General features: G+C 43.6%; 2 protein-coding genes across 5 annotated transcripts; both read right to left on the bottom strand.

Annotated features, from left to right (window-relative positions):
- Nucleotides 1-716: 716 nt before the first annotated feature.
- LOC136535611 (protein STRUBBELIG-RECEPTOR FAMILY 6-like) lies at nt 717-9,530 on the bottom strand. Of its 4 annotated transcripts, none has more exons than XM_066527932.1 (17): nt 9,358-9,530; nt 9,041-9,258; nt 5,045-5,177; nt 4,870-4,941; nt 4,710-4,784; nt 4,555-4,626; nt 4,395-4,466; nt 4,209-4,280; nt 4,055-4,120; nt 3,911-3,976; nt 3,541-3,836; nt 3,166-3,452; nt 2,547-2,818; nt 1,888-2,023; nt 1,473-1,603; nt 1,223-1,379; nt 717-1,132 (listed from the first exon to the last, which is right to left on the bottom strand). In XM_066527932.1, the coding sequence occupies exons 2-17, from the start codon at nt 9,174-9,176 to the stop codon at nt 995-997; spliced, it is 2,181 nt and encodes a 726-aa protein (XP_066384029.1). In that variant the 5' UTR covers nt 9,177-9,258; nt 9,358-9,530; the 3' UTR covers nt 717-994. The 4 variants fall into 4 exon arrangements, with proteins under 4 accessions (XP_066384029.1, XP_066384026.1, XP_066384027.1 ...); XM_066527929.1 differs by having other exon boundaries at nt 9,041-9,270; XM_066527930.1 differs by lacking the exon at nt 9,358-9,530 and having other exon boundaries at nt 9,041-9,318.
- Nucleotides 9,531-15,221: 5,691 nt separating this feature from the next.
- LOC136540523 (uncharacterized) lies at nt 15,222-16,359 on the bottom strand. The gene is made up of 3 exons (XM_066532526.1): nt 16,217-16,359; nt 15,954-16,067; nt 15,222-15,874 (listed from the first exon to the last, which is right to left on the bottom strand). Exons 2-3 carry the CDS (start codon nt 16,011-16,013, stop codon nt 15,494-15,496), a joined length of 441 nt encoding a protein of 146 aa, XP_066388623.1. The 5' UTR covers nt 16,014-16,067; nt 16,217-16,359; the 3' UTR covers nt 15,222-15,493.
- Between the last annotated feature and the right edge of the window lie 2,004 nt (nt 16,360-18,363).

Raw genomic sequence — 18,363 nt, forward strand, 5'->3', positions numbered from 1 at the left:
CAGTAGTATCTTGGTGTTTGGCCGAAGTACCAACAAGTGGAGGCAGCTTATATGAGAGGCCACGAGCCCAGGAGCAACATGCGCATCAATTCATGGACATTACTGTATGTCTTGTAGGGTATATATGCTTTGAGCTAGTTTTCAATTACTAAATGTATTTTAAAAATTCCAACAATCTTCCATAAATGTATTTCAAAACAAATGCTTCCTCCGTTCAAGAAAGAATCAAACTATAGGATACGTGCCAGTTAAAATGGTTCATATTTGACCAAGTTTCTAGTGAATAGTATTCACATTTATGTCTCTAAATCAATTTGTTATGAAAATAAATTTCAAAATAAATTTCATAATTGATCTAATGGTTTTCATTTGATATTATAAACATTGGTATCTTTTATCTATAAATTGGTCAAACTTAACGAGATACTAAAACATGACACTATACTAGAATTGCATTCTTTCTTGGATGGAGTGAGTGCAAGTATCCCAAGAGGCAAGGCCTTACACTAGATAATAAGTTGGACTTCGATGATGAAATAACCAGTAGGTGACAAGATAATTTTTTTGGAAGTGTATGGTGCAAGGAGAATAAGTAATACATGTAGACAGCTGCTCTTAGCTTAGCATCCGAACTAAGGGGCCTCAATTTTAAGTCTTGCCTTGGGCCCCCAAAATCTCAGGGCCGGCCCTGACTGAACTACTTGATTATTTTAACATTCGGCAAACTTGACACCATAGTTTTGTTTATCTGGAGCATTTGCATATAATCTACCCAACAGAATGTCATTAGTGTAAGATCAAGGTACTATTTCGTTGACACAATACAACCATCAACCATAGAGCACAACACCTTTTCTACCAAGAAAAAACCTGTGATTATGTACTGGCGAAGCTGACAAAGTTCTGTTTCTTCCACTTGTGTGATTATGTCTCTGCTGGGCGCTACGAAATAAATACAATCTGAGAAGCAGCTGAAAGGCTCGAGTTCAGCTTGTCATATGAAATCTTGGTCCTGGTCTTGTCGCCGAGGAGTATCTCCATCAAGCATTCTCTTCGTCATGTTGGCCCTCTGCACAAGTCGAACCAATGCTTGCACCACCTCTGACATTGGTGGCCTGAATTCTGGTTCAGGCTGCAACAAGAATTTGGTTCACAAGGTTCAGATTTTATTTAGATGGATATGCTATGACTATCCTGCATGGATGATGAATGGAATTACTACCTGGACACACAGGGCAAGGACATCAGCAAATCGGGATAGAGATTTGGCTGGGTATAGACCCTTGAGTGCAGGATCGACCATCCTGTCCAATGCATCGATGTCATGCAGCTGGGGTGTTGCCCACCGCACAAGTGACTGCTCTGACCTGGGTCTAGAGCTGTAATGGAAACAGTCATACAATGGCATATCTGATCATCAATACCAAATTTATAACTAAAAGAAAGCTTAAAAACAGATGATGGGAGTGTACCTGTCAAATGGCCTACGTCCTGTCAATAGCTCAAGCATGACAACTCCAAAGCTGTAGACATCACTCTTGAGGGTGTACTGACCGGTCATGTCCACTTCTGGGGCAGTGTATCCGGCACTTTGTTCTGCTACCTGCACAAGTTTAGTTGGTGATCAACATTATGAAGATGGTTAATGAGCCAGTGTCTGAGGCTGGGTAAGAATTGCATAGATGATGTATACTAGATAACCAGGAGGACATAAAAGATATTTGCTTTTCCATCATTGTACAATGTATATACATGAATTTATATAGACTCATTAAACTGTTCATTTTAATAGCTCAACTACCAAAGTTTTCTCCATGTGCTGAAGTTCATTTAACTCAACTATGCAACCAGTCTTCTTGAAATGGATGTTAGAATATTGACCATTACCTGGAATTCAGCATCAGGAATAAAGCTTGCAAGTACAGCATCTGAAAGGTGTGGATTGAATTCTGAGTCCAGCAAAATGTTTGATGACTTGAAATTCTTATGGATGATGGATGGAGAACATATTTCATGAAGGTACCTACAAGTTATATTTCAGTTCAAAGTTATAAGGAGCTACATATTTCATAAGGAAAAAAATGCTATAGTATCTATCAAGTAATGAACAAGCTCAATAATCATTGAAGCATGTTCTTCAATCACTCAGTGTAATGTTTTGACAATGTTCAGTGCATATCCACAGAACTAGAAAAGAGCAGAAAATATGCCCAAACAAAAGTCTATGTTTGGTTTTATTCCATTATCTAAAACAATAATACGCAAAGATGCTAACAGCTCATATATGGATAGAATGATATGGTCAACAGTAATACCGTTAATTTGATGGCCACTAATAACAAGTCACTTGTGCAACTACTACATATGGATGAAAACAAACAAGGTCCTTTTACTGTCCAGTTAGGTCGAGCCACACATGACAGGGAAATTTCTACAATATTTAAAATCATGTACAATACTAAATAGCATGTATATTCAATATCATAATTCATACATCCAGATTAAGGAAAAAATATATACTAGTTTATTTCCACAATTCCACTTACTCCAGTGCACGGGCAGAGCCAAGTGCAATCTTGATACGAGAGTTCCAGCTAAGTGGCTTGCTGTACTCATCTGAAAGGCGGAGTAGATCATGAAGCGATCCATTCCTGTGGAAATCATAAACAAGCAAGTGCTGGCCATGTTCCATGCAATAGCCCACAAGCTCATTCAGATTCGGATGGTGCAATTTTGAAATGTTCGAGACCAGTTCAGCAAAGTCGTCAGATGATTGAAATGGCATCACAGTACTGTCTAATTTCTTGATGGCCAGAACCTAGATAAAGGAAACAAAAGTAAGTGCCTTATATTTAAAGGGTTCAACTACTATATCCCACTACATAAGTGCTTTCGAAAGTAACAGGGAAAATATTATAACAGAAAAATCGAAGCAACACCTCGCTCCGGAAATATAGCCTATTCTTAGCTCCTTATAATTGTCACCTTTCACTAATGTGATAATATATACATGAAGTGACATAAGGGTTACTGTGGACATGTATGTAACCAGCTGATTAAAGATATTAGTCCTGGTTTCAAAGACCTTAAAGACACAAGTCAAGAAAAACTTTCGTGTACCTTTGGAAACACATAGGAATTGTGACATGAAAATATATAGCATACCTTTCCATCATTCAACTGTGCCCTGTAAACACGTCCAAAAGTACCCTCTCCAACAAGGTTGTCGAAGCTGAAGCTATCTGTTGCCATCTGTAGATCTGCAACTGAATAAACAGTTGCCTTTATAGGTGTTATATTACTTTTCTTTGCAATAGGCTTGTTTGAAAAATCATCATCATCATCAAATGATTTGTTCCGTTCTATCTTCGGGGGTGGTTTAAGATTAATTGAAGCAGGTGAAGCCAAAGACTCTATGTCTACTGCAGTGGACTCATGAATAGGCTTCATGTCTGCAAAATGTGTATAAGCAAATATTCACATAATTAGATAAAGCTGTGGAAACATCTCTCAAGTGTGACAGTCATCAAGTTAACTGACCTTTAACTTCATTTGAAGGGAAGGAAGTGAACGGCTGGTGCTGTTCAAAGTGTTCTTCCATAGCAGCTTTGTGTTTTCTTCTTTTGATCAGGAAAAATGCAACAACTGATCCAACAACCAGCAACGATATAATGATTCCTGCTACACCTCCACCGCCTATGCCAGATCTTCTACCAGAACTTGATGAATCATCACCATTCTGACCTGCGCCGTTCCAATGGTTTGGAGGAGGCGGCGGTGCTGTATATGGAGGTGGCGGTGGCGCTGGTCCTGTGCTCCAAGAATTTCCATCAGTCCTATACACAAGAAGTGTATTAGTGCACGATATAGCTCTCTAGCAGTTGCATGTCAAGAAGTCAAGATAACTCACTGTAGACTGTTTATCTTCTTAAGCTGACTAGGAATCCAACCAGTGAAATGGTTGTTCGCAACATTCCTAGAGGCAAGCAGGTTATGAGATATGGTACTGAACATGCAAATAAAGCACCATTGAATTGCACAGTTGATTACTCACAGAGTTTCAAGGGGGAGATTAGCTAAGACATTGATATAACCAGTAAATTGGTTGTTCTGCAAGTATCTGAGAAGAAAAGGAATGGGTTAATGCAAAACATTCTAATGAGGCATGTCTAGGAGATGAAAATAAACAGGCATGCATCATTTCATACATTTTTTTCAGGCTTGACAATCCAGTGAAACTTTGTGGTAGATCACCAGTAAGAGAATTAAAGGAGAGATCCCTGCATTACATTAGATAGGAAAATAAAGCTACTCAAAACACAAGGAACAACAAAAATGAGGGATTTTAATACACAAGATTAAGACCCATCTAACGATGCCCACAAAGCACTTACAGTTCTGACAAACTATAAAGGTTGGAAAATACATCACTGATGTTTCCTTGTAGTTGGTTATGATTAAGGTTTCTGCATGTGCCAAGAAAAAAAATCATTTATCCCTTGCAATGATACATATTCCAAGGTAAAATCAAGTCCTGGATGCAAGAATACTCACAAATACTTAAGATTAGGCATCATTGAAATCGAGTAGGGTAAATTTCCAGCAAATTGATTTCCTGCAAGATTGCTGTACAACAAGAAGAATCATCTAACAGCTACCAGAATAGTTAAAGAAATTTTCAAATGCACAAATTCACTGTAGGAACTTACAGATTCTCAAGCTTCATATTGGGAAGATTGTACTGTATTTGAGCTCCACCGCCAAGCTTATTTTGGCTCATGTCACTGCATCAAAAGTTGATTTAGGGTGCCTATCAACTGAAGCCTCACAATGGACAAGTTTGAGCGAAATTTATAATTGGGGACTCACAGCTCAACTAATGAACCCAAGTTATTCATGTTGTAGGCCAAATTTCCGGTGAGTGACAAGTTTGGTAATATGCTACAGCAACAAACAAAGGGAAATATGGTGAGGAGGAGTAAGAAATGAAGCTGTGCTAGCAGCCTAGCAGGTGCCTGCAACTATACTGCATTACAAGGCTCACATTTTAGTGACCCCTGATCCTGAGCAAGTAATGCCCTTCCATGACTGGCCACAAGGATCGCCGCCATTCGCCTGCCAGCCTGTGAGCTGCCCAGGAGAATTCAGACTGGTGAAGAGTGTGTTAAGGACATTAACTGCATGCGAGAGTGCAACAAATTAGAACAGTACTAGGGGATGTGTAATCACAAATCTCAGTTCACTTGCAAACTTGAAGTATCAAGAATATGCATAGATTCAGATAATCATAGTGCAACTCTTGGAGAAATCTGTAGTACAATCATCATGCTGTACCTAAAGAATAATATCAAGAATCTGCGTGAAAGGAAAATCATTGTGTTATCTAGGGGCGCTGTTAAAACCAAAATCTCCCTCTCTAAATGTTACTCATCTATCCAATGATTCCATCAACACATGCAAGAATCTAAAAATAGTAATTTGAGTTCAAGTGTTGCTGATTGAGGTATATAGAGTTCAGAAGAATCAGCTAAGAATAGGGATTTTCTTTTAGATAGAGAGAAGGTATGGGGTATCACTGCTTCCGATTTCTACTATCTCAAAAACCAAAGTCTTGAAAAAAGAATTGAAAACAGAATGGAACTAGAAAGAAGAAGGGAAAATTGGCTAGCGGACACTGAAAGTGGAGGTCGTTTGCTAACGAACACCCTAAGTGGAGCCATTTGCTGAAAGATACTCTCGTTGCTGACAACTATGCTACTGGACACTGTGTCCCTTATTTTATTCATTTCCAGTGGTTGAGGAGAGAGAAGAGCAGTGAAATGACATTCTTGCCCCTGCCACTTTCTTCTTCCTCTCTCCTCTCTCTTTTCTGTTTCCTGTGTCAGGTCGGCGCGGACGCAGATTCAGTCCTGCCAAATCCACCGTTCATCCAAGATGGAAGGGTTGCAGCCTCTTTTTAGCCTGGGTTCGGCTTCTCTCCCGCAAAAATGGAGCGGGAGCTCGCGGCCAGCGCGCGCGACCGGCGGGACAGGCACGCGGCCGACGTGGTGAGCACGCGGCGGAGCGATTGCGTGTGGCCATCGCGGAGAGGGACACGGTGAGCATGCGGTGGGCGCCAAGGTCGGCGCGGAGAGTGACACGGCGAGCATGCGGTGGGCGTGGAGGCCGGCGAGGCGAGGCGAACTCGCGGCTAGCACGGAGACCAAAGATACGAGAGTCGGCACGGGCCTAGAGCGCGAGGAGCTTGCGCGGTCACCGTGGAGGGCGGAGCCGTGAGCGCGCGGCCCGCGCTCCAAGCGGGCGCGGCCGGCCCGGGCTCTGAGTTTTCACCATGCGGGAGCGTTCAAGGCAGAGCATGCGAGGACGAGCGTTCCAGGCAGAAGGTGCCACCGATGAGGCGCAGCCTGTGCAACCTCAGCGTTTCATATCCAGTTAAATTCCACCAAGTGACCAAGACAGCATGCAAATCGTTCGCGCATTTGAACACTTTAGCATTTGGCAAAGCTTGTCGATGGAGTGGTCCATGAAATTATTGAAGAGGTTTTTACCTGTGTGTCTTTATAAAAGTTGGTAATTACATACAAACAACTAAAAAAGTTGAGTTCTCACAGGTGTCACTGTTCTGAACTCTTTTACCCTCCATGCCACTTTCGTTAGATTTAGCCCTAACGGTGTCAAATCGTGGGTGTGAAAAGTCAAAAATACCCTTAGGTCTGAATACGCAATTAATTTTTTTTAGCATGTTAATGACCTCAAATGAAAAAACTCAAAACTAGAAAGTTGTAGATCTCGACAATATATACATTTTTGTAAAAAATTATCTTTCATTTAATTCCGTACAAAAAAAATGATTTGATATGATTAATATGTCTTAGAAAAATCACATTTTTTATATAGAATGAAATAAAAATAATTTTTATATAAATATTGTAGATCTCGATGAGATCTATAACTTTCTAGTTTTAAGTTTTTTCATTTAAGATCGTTAAGATGCTTAAAAAAAATTAATTACATATTGAAACCTAAGGGTATTTTTGACTTTTTACGCCCGCAGTTTGACACTATTAGTGCTATATCTGATGGAAGTGATGTGTAGGGCAAAAGAGTTCAGAGCAGTGGCACCTGTGAGAACTCAATTTTTTTAATAGCTTATGGTACTTACCAACTTTTATAATGGCACACAGGTAAAATCCTCGTTATTGAATCCATTGAATCGAAATCAAGCACAAACTTGATACACATCCTAGCACTCTCTGCAGTGGCCCGGCACGGCAGCCGCCTGGCGCACTACGACCCCTTCATCGACCACATCGTAGCAGAGCGCATAAGCCCTCTACGATCTGGTGGCGTCTGGCCTCTTCCAGGGCGGCGCGGTGGTGTGTGAGGCCGGTGATTTGTGGCGCCGCAACGGAGGAAGAGCGCGGGACGAGTAAGGACGGAACTGGAAAAAATAGTTGGGGTAGGGCGGCGCCTACGGGCGTCTAGGAGCGGCACAGGCGGGAAACGCGTTCATTCTCGCATGCTCTACCTGGAACGCTCTCGTATGGTGAAAACTCAGAGCCCGTCCCGGCCACGCCGCCCACCGCACCGGCCATGCTCGCTCGGAGCGCGGACCGCGCGCTCGCCGTTCCGCCCTCCACACCGGCGGCGCCCACTTGGAGCGCGGGCTCTCCACACCGGCAGCGCCCGCTCGGAGCATGGGCCGCGTGTTCGCCGCTCTGCTCCGCACCAGCCGCCCCACCCTCCGCGGTGGCCGCACACGCTCGCCGCGCTCCCGGTCCAGCCGATTCTCGCAACTTCGGTCTCCGTGCTGGCCGCGAGCTCCACCTCGCCGCCCACCGCATGCTCATCGTGTCGCTCTCTGCGTCGGCCACGAGCACTCGCTCCGCCCCGGCTGCGCACTCAGCATGTTGGTCGCGTGCCTGTCGCGCCGGCCACGCACGGCGGCGCAATCTCACTCGGAGCGTGCACGCTGGAAACAGGAAAAAGAGTAAGGGATAGAGGAAGAAGGGAAGAATTGTCCCGTTCGCTTTGCTTATAAGCCGTACTTTTTCAGCCAACGAAAAGTATTTTTCTCTCATAACAAATCAGCCAACGGTGCTTTCAGTTAGGCAGCCAAGAGAACAGAGCAAATGTCATTTCACCGCTCTTCTCTCCTCAACTAAATGAATAAAATAAAGAACGTAGTGTCTAATAGCATAGAGTGCGTTCGGCTGGCTGGCCGGCCGGCTGAGGCTGAGGCTCTCACAGGTTCACTGTTCACGTGAACAGTGATTTCAGACATAGCAGTATTTTCCCTTTCCGAGGACCAGTCGGAATAGTACTTTGGCTTATTTTTCAGTCCTAGCGAACAAGCTGATAATCGTCAGCGACGAGAGTGTCTTCCAACAACAAATGGAAGCACTTTGATGTCCGTGGGCGAATGACCTCCACTTTCGTGTCCGCTGGCCAATTTTGCAAATAAAAAAGAAAGATAACAACAATAGATAGAAGCAGCACGTAGAACAAACAGTGCAGAAACAATGAATCCAGTGCATCCCTGTTGCTGAATTACCCGTCTAAATCCACCAAAAAATTGCGCACGCCGCTCGCAAAACGAATGCGGAAGAAACTGCCGGACGCTCGGTGAACAGCACAGCTGATGAGGTTTTGTGCGAAGAAACAGCTGAATTCAGACACCATCCTTTTCGCGATGTAGAAAAAAGATAAAATTCAGAGCATCCTCGAACAAAGCGAAGACCTCGACAACCTAAAATTAACCTTTAATAACAACTAGAGAATTACGAAAATGGGGAAAGGAAAGCAAGATTTTGTTGGAGGGCAGAGCAGTTCGGCCGAGTTCCTGATTCCGAAACCGAATCTACCAGAGCGCGGCACGAAGAACAACCCATCTATGCATATATAGGCTTGGCTTGGAGCCACCCACAAATCTTACACTCTCCCAAACCAAACACATCAAGCAGAAAGGCAGAGCGACCCGATAAACAAACAAATTCACAAGGAAGAAGAAGCACAGTGAAAGCAGAAGTTTCCAACTCACGATCGTTGGGGTCAGTGTCCGCAGCAGCGAAGATCCGTCCGCCTGGCGAAATGCTGCAGTAGCATGCCAGGGACAGCAGCATCAGCCACCGCGCCACATCCAGCACCCCGCCACCGCTTCCCCTCCTCCTCGCCATCCCGCACAGCAATGCTCCCCCTCCCTCCCTGACGGGACACGAGGAGGAAAGTGTTTTTTGTTGGGCTGGGAGGAGTTCCTCACTGTTCGTTTGGCTGTGGCGTAAATTCTCAGCCGAAACCGTATTTTTCTCAACCACAAACCGTTAACAGTAATTCTTCACGAGCGACAACAATACGTACCGGCGAACAGGCTGCCTTGTTTATTCGGCTCCTCGAAATCCGACTGGTTTACCGCTGTTTTTTACAGATCACACTGTGCCGCTTTTCAAGACGGATGATGAATCGCGTGTCCGCGCATTGGAAGCTAGCACGGCAGCAGCTGGCTAGCAGAGCGCCGGGACAAGAACCCGGGTGATGGTGAGGTCAATTGCTCTGGGCTGTGTTTAGTTCTCAAAAACTTTTTTAAAAAATGCTATAATAGCCATCACATCGAATCTGGCAATATATGTATGGAGCATTAAATATAGATGAAAAAAACTAATTATACAGTTTGGTTGGAAATCACGAGACGAACGTTTTAAGCCTAATTAATCCATGATTAAACATTAATTACTAAATAAAAATGCTACAATAGTCAAATTCCTAAATTTCGTGAACTCAACACAGCCGGCATGGGCATGGTGTCCCTGCTGTCAGTGTCAGGGGCATGGGCATGGGCAGAGCATCCTCGTGATTCGCTTGGCCTAGCCGGGAGGCAGGAGGAGTAACGTTCGGCAACAAAATTCCAGATTTATTTTCGTTTGGAAAAAACAAATCACAATCAATTCATTGAGGCCTTGTTTAGTTTTAAATTTTTTTTTCTAAAAAGTGCTACAGTATCCATCACATCGAATCTTACGATACGTGTAATAATATGGAGTATTAAATGTAGACGAAAAAAAACTAATTGCACAGTTTTGTCGGAAATCGCGAGACGAACGTTTTGAGTCTAATTAATCCATAATTGAATACTAATTGCCAAATAAAAACGAAAATACTACAGTAACCAAATTCCTAAATTTTACCCAACTAAACCAGGGAGATGTGCTACTACTCCTAAGTGGTGTAGGTCATATGAAGGACAATCAATAGGCAGTTATTGGGGATGGACAGGGTCGTTACATACGTTACCACTGAACATGGATCATGTCCCTGGCTATTTTGGAGTCCTGGTGATGGAATAACGTGGCAAGTGCCTCGCAGTTGGCAGCCTGAGCTGTGGTCAGCGGCAGAGGAATTTTGGCCCCTGTGTTGTGTTAGCCAGCTGTGACAGGCAAAAATAAGTAGTGATACTGTCCACGAACCGCCGCAGATTATTCTGATACTGTCAGCACGATGGGCGGTGCTTTTGTTCTGTTCTTTGTTGTGTACAGCTCTCCAGGATACTTATATAGGCCCCGTTCGTTTCGTTGAAAAAACAGATTGAAACACTATTTAGGCTGATTTGTTGCGAGAAAAAAAAAACACTTTCCGACTAAAAAACAAACTGAAAAATACGAATTATAAGAGAAGCGGACGTGGCCACAGTTATATCCCTCCATAAAAATATGGGTGCGTGACCCGGTTAAAGTGAACACGTTGCTTGTTTACCGCACGGGTATCCAAGTTTTAAATAAAGGGCTAAGGTATGTAACAATTATCTCCTATAAAAAGAATGTGATCGGTTACGCAACTTTTCTTTAGCACCTGTAGATGAATTATCCCCACCTGAATTTGATTACCACAGATTTCAACAAAAGCCGGTAATGGTAGTTACACTATTAGGTAAGGATGAAAACGGATGGGATTGGAACGGATAATGCATCTCTCATATTCTATCCACTTTTCTTTTATCGAATTAGGTCATAGCGGATAATACACGAGTACGGATGCAAATATAGATTTTTTTTTCGGACGTTACAACTAGTACTAATATGGAGCGGAATCGGATTGGATATGGGTTTAAGTAGTCGAATAATATCAGCATATGTAGAGAATTATATGTGTGTCATGAATTTAATTTTGTAAAAGAAAAATCAATAACAAGTAGTAGACAATAAACAACGATGAGTATAGACTGTAACATCTATATATAGAGTAAAAGAATAAACATGTTCTAACATCAGAGTTAGCGGCTCTAGAAAATTTACGACTAAATCAAATAACGGTGTCTAGTACTCCCCTATTCCAAATTATAAATCATTTCTGCTTTTCTGAGAGTCAAAGAATCTTAAGTTTGACTAAAATTACAAAGAAAATTACAAAGATTTATGACATTAAATAGATATACTAAAAATATATAATTAATGAAGAATCTGATTAGTTGGTATCATAAATGTTATTATTTTATTATATGTTTTTAGTAAAACTTTACTTACTTTGACTTAAAAAAATAGAGGGAGTAGAGCTAAAACTCTCTAGCTGCAGCCGTGGAACATTGACCACTCGTAGCAGCTCTGAAAACCTGTAGCGGAAGCTGCAGCGGACCAATTTTTTTTTTTTTTGAACTACGAGACTATCTCCAACGACAGCAACCTAAAATATAAGATTTATTCGTCTTTTAGGTAGTGCTACAGGCAAATGGTTTAATATCTATTTTTTTTCTTCTCTAATAATAAGACCCAAAAGATAATTCTTTCTGCAAATGAGTCTCTAGGAGAGAGGATACTCATTTAGGTTATGTCTCTCCTGACACGTAAAATGGGTCTTCTATATAGTTAATCTATTGAATGCTATAGATATTATGTTGGTGACGCATTTTAGGTTTAGTTCGGCGACGAATCTCCTGTTGGAGACAGCCCGATTACAACCATAAAGCATGTTATTAGATCCTGTGATCGTATGTATGCCTGCCATGATGCGGTTCGATGGCAATGCCACATGCGACTTCCTTCCTCTCTCTCTCTCCGAAGTGATTAGGCCAGTCCAACGGTGCGAGTGTGCCGTTGAGTTTTCGACAACCTGCGCGTGGCAGCCGTGCTATCATGGCGGGAGCGAGATTGAAGCGTGCATGCGTTTTCCTTTTTCACCGTGACGCAAAAAACAAGCTGGATCTTCTCTGAAAATAAACCGTGCACAAAGGTCAAACAGAGCCAATGTTCGCTTGAGCTTATTCAGAACTATATTTCAGTTATAAAATAGTTTTTTTTTCACAATATTTCAGCATAAACATCGTGTAAACCAAATTTCATCATCAGCGAACAGGAACCGCGCGCGCCTGACGACCAATGACGAACGGCACGCTCTCCAAAACTGTGTGGCGTCAGTGTGTGAGGATATGCACGGCACCCCTGTGGACTGTGGTGGTCCGCGGCGCGACGTGCGACTCTCTCAGGTTGCTCCTACGCTCGCCGAGCAGCCACGGGATATCAACAGCCGCTGCTGCTGTCCTGCTGGGTTCACAAAATCACAAGCAGCCGAACAGGACCCAGGACCTCTGGCCACACGCTAATGCATGATTTCAGTCGTGGCAAGATGGAGCTGGACACAGGACAGCAACATGCGACCAACCACCCCCAGGACCCGGGCAAGAGCAGTGACGCGCAGGCAGGGACATGTGTGCTAATCAGCGCCCCGATCGGTTAGTTTATAAGCCGTATTGTTTCAATCAACTAATGTTTTTTTCAAACAATAAATCAGCTAACGGTATTTTCATCGCGAGCCAAACGAATTGGGCACAAATGCGGCAATCCCTGATCCTGAACAAAATTAGACGTGACAAGGACGTGCCCGGGTCCACCGATGGCGCCGCTCCCCGCCCGGGCCACCCACACGCGTCGTCGCGCGTATTATCAGCGGCATCTTTCATCGGCCGCCCACGCCCACGTACGCAATGCAACAATTATGCAAAGCAGCATTGAGATTATTATGTTTCGTACTTTGGCGAGCACTGACTTGGGATCCTGCGTACCTGCTGCGGCGCTTGCCTCAATGGACAGGGTTCCATCGGCTTTCGCCTTTCAGGCCGTGTGTAGATTGCAAATTTTTTCACTCTCTTTTCATCACATCAAATTTTTAGACACATGCATAGAGTATTAAATATAGATAAAAAAATAACTAATTACACAGTTTGATTGTAAATTATGAGACGAATCTTTTGAGCCTAGTTAGGCCATGATTGGATAATAATTGTCAAATATAAATGAAAGTACTACAGCACTAAATACTGATTCCTAACCCCAGTCTAAATAAGGCCTCAGACAAACTGACACTGGATTCGCCCCACTAGGCCACACTACCAGTACAACAATTCTCCACTCTCCAGATTCCAGACTCCTGCTTTGGTTCAGACCTGCGACGGTGACTCTGCAACCACCAGCGTACGTAAGCACTGTCATTCTCAGTTTTTGCCCTGTCCTGGGCTCGACAGTTTTTGCCCTGTCCTGGGCTCGACCGACTCCTCGGCCATGTTTAGATTGTAAAAAATTTCAACCCGATGAATAGTAGCACTTTCGTCTTATTTGATAAATATTGTTCAATCGTGGACCAACTAAGCTCAAAAGATTCATCTCGTGGTTTTTAACTAAACTGTGTAATTAGTTATTTTTTTTACCTACATTTAATACTCCATGCAAGCGGCTAAAAATTGATGTGATAGAGAGAGTGAAAAAACTTAGAATTTGGAGGGGATCTAAACAAGGCCCTCACTTCTCTCGGTACAAGTCTCCTGCTCTTGTGCAAGCTGCAAGGGGTGAGTGATGAATGCAGGCGATTGCCGTGCTCTGGTTTCGCTAATCTTCACAACTTCACGGAACAAATCAACTTGTAGAGCGGGGACAGGACGACTCTGTACGTGCGCTGCTTCATTTACACACATTGAGTATGTTCGCATGGCTGGTTCGTATTATTGCTGGTTTATAAAGAAGTACTGCTGGCTAGTTTGTGTGAGAGAAAAATACTGTTTTATCTGTCTGTCAGTGTCCACGATGCTGGGCTTGCTCCTGTAGTCCTGTGCAGAGTACTACTCGTACTACACAGGTTTATAACGGAATCCAACACAGTACGGCTTAGGTTCGGTGGACCGTGCTGTGCTTTTGCCTCCGTGAGGTTGATAACAGTAAGCCTGTGTTTAGTTCGTGAAATAAAAATTTTTGGATGTCACATTGAATGTTTTGGAAATATCAGAAGAGATTTTCGGATACTAATAAAAAACTAATTACATAGCTCGCTGGAAACTGCGAGACGAATTTATTAAGCCTAATTAATCTATCATTAGCGCATGTTAATTACTGTAGCCCTTATGGCTAATCATGGACTAATTTGTCTTAAAACATTCGTCTCCCGATTTTCAACTAAACTGTGCAATTAGTTTTTTTTCGTCTATATTTAATACTCCATGCATGTGCCGCAAGATTCGATGTGATAGTTTGGGGTGAAAATTTTTAGGAACTGAACCCGGCCTGAGTGTGACTGCTGCTTTTGGTTTTCAAGCGTACTAGCAACTTGCAACCTTGGCCTAGCTCATGTTGTCTTGCTGCCTCTTGTTCTACTGGGCTACTACATATTTCAGCAACAAAAAAAAAAACTCTTGTTCTACTAGGCTAGATGTCTTTTGTTTCAGTCTCTTTCTTTGGGTAGTGATATGTAGGTATCTGTTCCATTGAGCTCGACACGCCAACTAACTTCCTTACAGCTGATATTGAACTGATAGCAACTTCTTTGCAATCAGGATTCGGAGACGTGGGAGGGAAAGAAGGAACGCATTCACCTGGAGAACCCGCCGTCAGTAATCATATATACTCCTCGAAGGGAAAAATCCATTCAGTTAACTTTGTTTTCTCAACGTAAGGGCATGAGGAGAGAAGGTTTACGTTACACCGGCGGATCATCGCTAGGCTAAGTAAGTTTATAGGGCAGAAACAGAAATTCAGTCATATGGGCTAGTGGAAGATAGGCCCAGCTAAAATCAGCTTTATCTGTTCTAAATTGTAACTCGTTTTAACTTTTCAGTTACATGGATTTTACTAGACACTCGAAGATAGAGAATATTTAATTAGAAAGTCAAAAAAATTTAGAACGGAGAGAATACACCTGAAACTCCGAAAGTAAAACATAGTACTTTACTAGGAGTATCAACGATTCTGGCCCTCCAGGTTGTTTTTTTTAACCCTCAACAAGCTGCTTTATTACTCGGTTTGGTGTGGAATCACGAACCAGCCGATCAAGTACAAAGTGAGGGAGGGGAGCAGCCCACACAATCAGGCAAGAGCATGTGCACACATGCGTTACAAGTCCGTGGACTAAAAGAACATCCAACATGTAAAAACTCCTGCTGAATGTCGTCTTCAGGGCTGCATTCTCAAATGCATTAAACTACTTGAATCACAGCCCTGAATCACCAACAGTGGAGTGGACATCATCATGTAACCAGGTAAAGCGGGCCAAATGCCTCTCCGCGGACTGCACGGGTAGTCACCTTGTCGAGCTGCACGTAATAAGGGAGATCAAGGTCGTCCTCGTCAGCGCCGGTCGACGGCGCGAGACAGACTGCTGCTGCTCGCCTGATCGCGCTGCCCAATTTGCCCCATTCTCTGACTAGGATCTCCCTGCGGGTGCGGGTGCGGGTGCGGGTGCGGGTGCGGAGGAACGCTCGGCGCGTCCTCTGGCTCGGGGAAGCTTCAGGTTCAGCCGCCTTGTTCTGAAACGTCAGGCGCCTCCTCTTCGAGTTCCCTTCTACAGCAGGTGTCTGATGAACGCCTCCGTCGTGCAGCCGTTGTTGGTTTGCTTGGCCGTCAGTGCACTGACATCGGAAGAATAATGTCACGAGAAATGCTGCGACTTTGAATCGCTGTTTACTTGAAATCGAAACAGCTCGTCACCTGGCGACAACCGAGATGCTGCTGCGAAGGATCCCCGTGACCGTCGCAGTTCCTTTCCATCTTCTGCAACCAGCACAGCTGCACAAGGTCCTCGGCGACCGGTGACCAACCAAGCTGCAGAGAAACAGCATTGAGAGTGTAAGGCGCGACCCATAATTTCCAAACAAGAAATCAAATGACAAAAGAGCAGTTATTTGCCATCGAGATTACAGTCATGATTCGCGAGGTGCTCCGTACGTACGACAAGGCATCAGAGGTGTTACCTGAAACAAGCGGCGGATGAGCACAGTGCGCGCGCACAGCAGGTGCCAGAGGTTGAAGGCAACACAGCAGGGAGGCAGCGCCGGAGGAAACGATGCCGGACCGCCGGAGGAAACGATGGCCGGACCGCCGGAGCCGTTGCGTTTTCAGAAATTCGGCAGACCGTTGGGGCATTTAAGGAGTAAGGACGGTGGTTGAAGGCCTGCAGCAGTTGTCATGAAGCGAAAAGCGGAGAGAAGAGGAGAGGAGAGGCAAAGCTGCTGCACTGTATCTCCTAGCTTGTGCGTGTGTTTAGTTCCCACCCCAAAATCTCAAAAAATGCTACAGTAGTCATTACATCGAATCTTACGATACGTGCATGGAGCATTAAATATAGACGAAAAAAAACTAATTACACAGTTTGGTTGGAAATTACGAGACGAACGTTTTGAGCCTAATTAGTCCATGATTGAACACTATTTGCCAAATAAAAACGAAAGTGCTATAGTAGTCCAAATTCCCAAATCCCGGCAACTAAACACGCGCTGTTTCTGAAGTTTTACCGGCCATGATTTGTGGCGTGTAACACGGGATAGGTTTGACATGATTGTGGCAAAGCACGGGTGTTGAAGCTTTATGTTTGACCCGTACGGCCGTACCTGTGCTGTGCTTCGATTAAGAGCTCTGCTGCGTGCTGTGCACTTTGTTTACCTTTACAAAACGTCTACTCCGAGTCTGACCGGAACTTTCAGTTTCTTTTCGAGTGTGTCTGCTGCAGATGCTTATGACGTCGCTGTCACGTTGCCTGCGGTCCTAGAATAACTGACATGGCTCCGCTCCGCTCGTGTCTTGGGGGGAGATGGCAAATACATGTGGGAGTCAGCAGATTTTTCAGGGCTCGGGTGCCATGGGGCCTTGAGGGTTGAGGCAACATGAATTCGATGCCTCAATTCGATGCCAGGCCCCGCCATATCGTGAGACCATGATTCTACTTCTCACTTTGTTTATTTTTCTTGTTCATGTAAGATCTTCTGCCTGTTCGGCTAGGCTTATACGATCGTATACGATCGTGGATTATAAACTGAAACAGTATTTTTCTCTCACACCAAACCAGCCAAATCAGCCAGCAGTAAATAATCCACGATCGTTTCAGCCGAAACGAACAGGCCGCTTGTTCGGCTGCAGCTGTAGCTGTAGCTTATTTCTCTCTCTCTCTCTCTCTTTACCACAGCAGGAGCACCAGTTGAATGAAAATGGGATACATCTGTACCTAATAATAAAAAGACATAATTTCCTCCGCTTTTTTGGTACTATTATTTTGGCCTGGCCTATTATCGGCATAAAAACGTGTCGATGCGCCTGACACACAGCAAGTCAGAAGGATCTGCTTGATAGAGCAAGGCTGGAGATCCGCTTGGCTTCAACGTCGGACCAGTCGACCCTACGAATTCTCGAAAGCGTGCCCATCAATTTGACCTGCAATTGACAAGGAGATAAAGTTTATCAATAATTTAAGGTGGAACATACCGATTTTGCCCAGATAGTTCTAAGTGTGCTGCTTCGAGAGCAGCCAGGCGAAAAAATCGACTAAATAGTCGATACGCGAAGAAATCGGTTATTTTACGGAGTGTTAAGCTCATGGGTTGCGATTGATTTTACGATGACAAGTACAATGCACGCAGATATAGGTAACGTCGTCAGCTAGGTGGATATTATCAGTGTAAAGCATTAAGCCGACGAGTTTAACGAGAAAGATATAACATGCGAACAAATCGACTGTCTAGTACAAACGGATCTACAAACGCTCTGAATCTAATCTGTTACCATCAACACTGAGGTTTGACCGGATCGATGTCAGCTATGGTGATAATAACAAACTAAAACCGAAGAATCCATAAGACCATCTATACATTGACAGGTTTTCTGAAAGACATGCTATATGTGTGAAAACGTAAGCGAATCGGCTAAAATAGCCGATTCAGGTAGAAAAAAGACTACAGCATGTGAACAATCGACTATTTAACATGGACAGATCTATAAACTCATAAGACCTAACCTGTTATCTTTAATAGTGGGGTTCGACCGGATCGATGACAGCCATGATAAAGACAACAAATCAAACCTTTAAAATAAACAGATCTATTCATATTTAACAAATCATGGAGACACA

Source organism: Miscanthus floridulus, chromosome 2 (assembly GCF_019320115.1).
Source record: "Miscanthus floridulus cultivar M001 chromosome 2, ASM1932011v1, whole genome shotgun sequence".
NCBI lineage: Eukaryota > Viridiplantae > Streptophyta > Magnoliopsida > Poales > Poaceae > Miscanthus > Miscanthus floridulus.

Bases quoted from the DNA above. Each gene is read 5' to 3' on its own strand.
- LOC136540523 (XM_066532526.1), bottom strand. From the start codon at position 16,013: ATGGAAAGGAACTGCGACGGTCACGGGGATCCTTCGCAGCAGCATCTC. The intron at 15,875-15,953 runs GTGACGAGCTGT...TTCCGATGTCAG, and splicing joins AGCATCTCGGTTGTCGCCAG to TGCACTGACGGCCAAGCAAA.
- LOC136535611 (XM_066527932.1), bottom strand. From the start codon at position 9,176: ATGGCGAGGAGGAGGGGAAGCGGTGGCGGGGTGCTGGATGTGGCGCGG. The intron at 5,178-9,040 runs GTGAGTTGGAAA...TCTCGCATGCAG, and splicing joins GGACACTGACCCCAACGATC to TTAATGTCCTTAACACACTC. The intron at 4,281-4,394 runs GTAAGTGCTTTG...AATGTAATGCAG, and splicing joins CTTTATAGTTTGTCAGAACT to GGATCTCTCCTTTAATTCTC.